We start from the raw sequence: 5,518 nt of genomic DNA, 5'->3' as shown, positions 1-5,518 counted from the left end.
AGTTTCCTCTATAAAATGGTATTTTATTCATTTTGTTTGGTCTATTTGTTGCAAAGTAATAACTATTTAAGCCTTAAATACAATGAAAAGCACCGGTAATAGAAACAGGGAACAATGAATAATGGACCATTCAATCAGAGCTCAGAAATATTAATTCCATATATAACCTACATTAATACAAATTACTACTACAAAAATGCATAAGACATTCGATGTCCTATATATAACATTTTACATATTGGGACATATATGTATAAATACACATGTAAAAATATATAATTATTTATAATTATACGTGTAATATGTCCATACATATCCATATATGTTTTTTCCTTTTGTAAAATTATTGTTAGAAAAATAATAATAATAATAATAATAAAAACTAATTAAAAAGGTAATTTTTTCATTGTTTTTTTATAAAAAATCAAATTTTTTAAATCAGAAAAAATTGTTCATCTATATTTACATATGTATATTTTCAGTTATTATATATAAATATTATTATATATCGGCAAATTTTTCTCAATTATTTAATTTTATTTTTTGTAAAAAAAAACTGCAAAAATTATTCTTTTAATTATTTTTTATTTTCTATTTATTTATTATCATTTTTCTTGTATATATTAAATAATAATTTTACAAAGGAAAGAAACATATGTATACGGATATTTATAAGCATATTACGCATATCATTATAAATAATTATGTATAATTATATATTTTTATATATATTTATAGTATTTATGTGTTTTTATATGAAAAATTTTTTACTGGATAAAAATGTGAAACAAGCATACGAATAAATTTTTCAACATATTAAATATATTTCTATTATTGGACTACTTCCACGTCGTCTATCAAAATATTCTCTATCTTGTCCACGTTTAATATTCTTTTTTAGCAGTAATCGTGATTAAATATCATAATATTTAATTGCTTAAAACTGACATTTAAAATTGCTGAAATCATATGTGTATACGCTGAAACTACATTTGCGAATAAACATAATCTCAAGAGAGATCAAACAATAAGCATAGAAATCCAACACGTTGAAAAATTTGTTCCTATTGCCTGTTTCACATTTTTGTCCCATACATTTCTGTAGTAGTAATTTGTAATAATGTAGGTTATCTATGAAATTGACACCTTTGAACTCTAATTGGATTCATTATTCCCTGTTTCTGGTGGCTCCTATTCTATACACGCTACCGACTATTGTCGATGCCATTGCGCAACTTTTCTTATAATAAAAAAAATGCGTAACAACATAGACAATCGTCATTAGCATGTACAGAATAGGGGCCCTGTGCTTTTCATTGTGTTTAAGGCTTTACTTTCAACACCATTGGTTACCCTATTCCACATCACTACTCTAGGTTTTCGACTTTCCATGCAAAGCTGCAAGGTCAGTTACTTCCATATCCCCCTTTGCTTACAAAACAAAAGTTTATAATTGTACAGTTTTATAGAATTAAAGCATGGTTTTAAATAATGAGAAATGTTAATCTTGTTAATAATATTAAATGAAATATTTAGTGAAATTTTTTTGATAATAACTTTTTAGTGAATAGTGATCGTCCAGGAAGTGATGCTTCATGCTGATCCATAAACATTGAATGTTAACAAATATTTACCAGTAGTACATTGGTTCGATCAATAGATGTTATCAAAAAATGAAATATGTACTATAGTTAAAATTTATTTAATTTAAATAAATATTAAGTTAAAGTTTTTACTAAGTTTTGCACAAACTTATTTTTAATTTAATTCTATTCTATTCTTCTTTTAAAAAATTTAGGTAAAACAGTTTCTTTATAACAATATTATTTATAGAGAAGATTTAAATTATACTAAAATTTTTTGTAACTATTGAACATTTAGTAAAACCAATTATAAAATAAAAAGTTGATTTACAGAAAATTATCGCAGCAAAAAATAGAACAAAATTTATGAAATTTTTGCACGCGCGCACGCACACACACACACACACACACACACACGAAAGAAATTTATATAAAATATATCTTGTGGAAATCCTAAAACTGTTCTACAAGAATATCCCCAGGACTGTTTGAGGTTGTTCCCAGAACGTCCTCAGACTATCGCCAGAATGTCCTGAGACTGAACTGAGGCTGTTCTAAAAATCTAAGGACATCCCCAAAACATCCTGTGGATATATAAATATCCTTAAAATGTCCCAGGACGTCCTGGGACATACTCAGGATAATCCTGAGGACGTCTCGTGTTGTTTAAGAATAACGAGCGATTAAAATCTTTTGAAGGTCATTTTGAAGGTTATGACCTTGATAACATACGTCAAGATAAGGTGCTCCCTTAAATGAATATTTATTGATTAAAGACTATTGATTAATTGTAAAATAATCTTTTTAAAATATCAAATATCTGAATATATCAGATCTAAATAAATAATAAATAAAAAAACAGATTATTTAAATTAATTGTTCTGTAATTAATTTATAATTATATATAATTTAAATATTTAAATTAATTGTTCTTATTGGGTTAATTAAAATTTACAAATGGTTATTAATGTAACTTTTGAAATGAATATTTAAAAATGATATAATTGCGAGTCAGAAATTAAATTCACATTTAATAATACTGTTTTTCTATTCTACGAGAATTATAATTTATCAACAATCCTTACGATAATTATTACATTTAAAAAACTTACTTTAATCACATTAGTTTTGGAGTGCATAAGAACTTCATCACGTTGTCCGCATATTATACTAAATTCTGAAAACCAACCGAGAGATATATGCTCTTTTACAAACCATAAGTTTGCTAGAATTTGAATCATGTTATATATTAGTATAAAAGTTTTTAATTCATATGGCGGTCGATCTTTCATGTAGCGAGGTCCAGCATAAAGAACAAAATATATATATCCAAGAGTTATTAACATTAGTGGCCACGGCGAAGAAAAAAGCGGCCATTCGCGAGTTAGTGGATCTGCAAAAATATAATTTTTGAAGTAATATAAAACCATTTTCTGCATGATCGGTTTTTAATACATTTTTAGCGGATTTTCCGCTGATATGTATACAAGGATATTGCTGATGTTTCAATATCCATTAAATTTCCGTCCATTGACAGGCCGCCATGTTTTAAGAATAGTTTTCCAAAAAACGTGAAAAATTTAAACATATGGTGTTACTTTTTTACAAAGTTTTTAATTTCTTTTTAGCTAAACGAACATTAAGGTAAAATATATAAATATTAATATAAATGTAATTAAGGAACACAAAATAATACTTTTATTAAATAAGAATTAAGCTCATTCCTTTATTTCTAATTATATTGTTGTGCCCGTGCTTCGTGGTGTCGGCCGAGCATGAGTTGCGCCGACTGAAATCGTCCGCGGAAGCGGACAAGAGAGAGTTGCTCCCTTAGCAACGTTGTTGTTTGGCGGGACTCTGAGAGTGAGACTGACGTACGCTGATTGACGTGAGATTGACGTCGAGTGTATTTCCGGAGTTTAATAAAGTTGCAATTCTTTTATAAACGAATGTGTTATTTCTTTCCGCGCGAGCTCGCGAGTGTCACCGTCTTCACCGTGAGCGCGAGTGTAGCAGAGAACGCGAGCGTAATATTTTGGGGGCTCGTTCGTTCTATTTGCTCGTCTGTCCGCTCGTTCATTGGATCCTGAACGACCTCCCAAAATGGCTGCGTTCAGCAGAAAAAGCGGCTTTGCAACTGTTGTAAAATTCTTTAATATGATTGGTTTATACAGTTAGATCCGTAAAGAACTGAAGGCAAGAGCCAATCATGTTGAAGAATCTCACAACAGTTGCAAAGCTGTTTTCTCTGCTAAACGCAGCCAATGTTACGCTACACTCGCGCTCACGGCGAAGATGCAGGTGACACTCGCGAGCTCGCACGCGAAAGGAACAACACACTCGTTTATAAAAGAACTGCAACTTTATTAAACTCTGGAAATACACTCGACGTCAATCAGCGTACGTCAGTCTCATTCTCAGACTCCCGCCAAACAACAACGTTGTTAAGAGAGCAACTCTCTCTTGTCCGCTTCCGCGCTCCGCGGACGATTTCAGTCGGCGCAATTCATGCTCGACCGACACCGCGAAGCACGAGCGCAACACTATGTATCTAATCAGTTTTAATTGTAATGAAGTAAATAATATTATGTTCTAATATGTTTTATTAATTAACATTAATTAAAGTACAACTTGGGTTCCATTTTATTATACATATTTTATTTGATACATAGCTTGTAATAATAATATAAAAACAACGGCATCCCATTTTTTACACTTCACAATCTTTTAGTAAAAGACATTAAATGTCATGTTATTAATGTCGAATTATTATTAATGCATAAGCACAAAAGCATTTCTGATCAAATGATCATAGCTAATGGTAGCTTCACTTAAAGACGCTTTGGAATTTCAGATAGATAAAGAAACAACGCAACAGCAAAGAACTTCTAAATTCTTTTCAAAAATTCTTTTCCTAAATTTTCAGAATTTTTCAAGTTAATTCTTTAAAATGTCAGTGTGTGTGTTAATAAAATTCTCAGTGTACACACACATACATATTTATTAGATTTTACAAATAAAATACAAACATTATTTTTATTTGAAAACTTTATAACGATATTAAATTACTATTAACAAAGATTATAATTGCAATTAATCTAATATAAAAGTTTTTTTTTAAGAATTCGTAGTAAATTTTTCTAATATTATATTAGAAACTATACTAACATAAACTTAAAAAGATAAAATTACTCACACGATTGTTCTAAAAATATATAATGATACATTTCTCTCAAATCCATTTAGAAGATGGGCAATCAGCAATGTTACAACAGTGTATATCAAAATTCCTTGTTTATTTAATTTCTTACTTTATTATGTCTAACTAATAAAATGTATCAATTAAGCACCAACAATTATCTTCCCGTTACTTTGGCAAAATCGATTCTGTCACGTATACAATCATCGAGCTGGATTTTAAAACATGCGATGAACTTCGAACTTAGAAAAGAATGTAGTTCCGGTATAAATGTAATTTCATAGTAAAATTATTCTATTGACTTTTCATTATTTCGCAACAAAATAAACTTAATAGGTCAAATGAAGTTAATTGTAAGATGATATAAGACGTATTAATTTTTTTTAAATGTCTAGAAAGACTTTGTTAACTTCGATGCGTATGTTATATAATTTCGCATTTGCGGTTACTTACATTAGAGCGGAGTTTGTAGAAAAATATTAAATGGGCTTTTCCGAAAATACAACGAACAGGGATATGCACTTACCTAGAAACAGAAAGAAGAAAAATGTATTAATAATACGTGATCTTAGAATATATATGTTTTAAGTAGGGGAGTATAGCGTAATTTGGTCACCTTTTTTTTAAACGACTCTAAAACTCGTATTTTTTCGAATTTCATGAAACCAAATAATTCGTTGGAAAGATAAAAACCTAGCGCAACTTTTTCTCGAATATACCTACCTTCTATCTCATC

The 5,518-nt window shown here is 29.1% G+C and overlaps 1 protein-coding gene across 1 annotated transcript in view; it reads right to left on the bottom strand.

Annotated features, from left to right (window-relative positions):
• Positions 1–5,297, bottom strand: part of LOC105460327 (elongation of very long chain fatty acids protein AAEL008004-like) — a 9,183-nt gene extending 3,886 nt beyond the window's left edge. Inside the window, exons 1-2 of the mRNA XM_011706776.1 lie at positions 4,780–5,297; positions 2,696–2,976 (exon numbers count right to left, since the gene is read on the bottom strand). Coding sequence (XP_011705078.1) covers positions 2,696–2,976; positions 4,780–4,825 — 327 coding nt within the window. The 5' untranslated portion in view covers positions 4,826–5,297. The remainder of the gene's footprint in view (positions 1–2,695; positions 2,977–4,779) is intronic.
• Between the last annotated feature and the right edge of the window lie 221 nt (positions 5,298–5,518).

This window comes from Wasmannia auropunctata, unplaced genomic scaffold (assembly GCF_000956235.1).
Source record: "Wasmannia auropunctata unplaced genomic scaffold, wasmannia.A_1.0 LD336101.1, whole genome shotgun sequence".
In the NCBI taxonomy this organism is placed as follows: Eukaryota; Metazoa; Arthropoda; class Insecta; order Hymenoptera; family Formicidae; genus Wasmannia; species Wasmannia auropunctata.
This window is presented reverse-complemented; position numbering and strand designations above follow the sequence as displayed.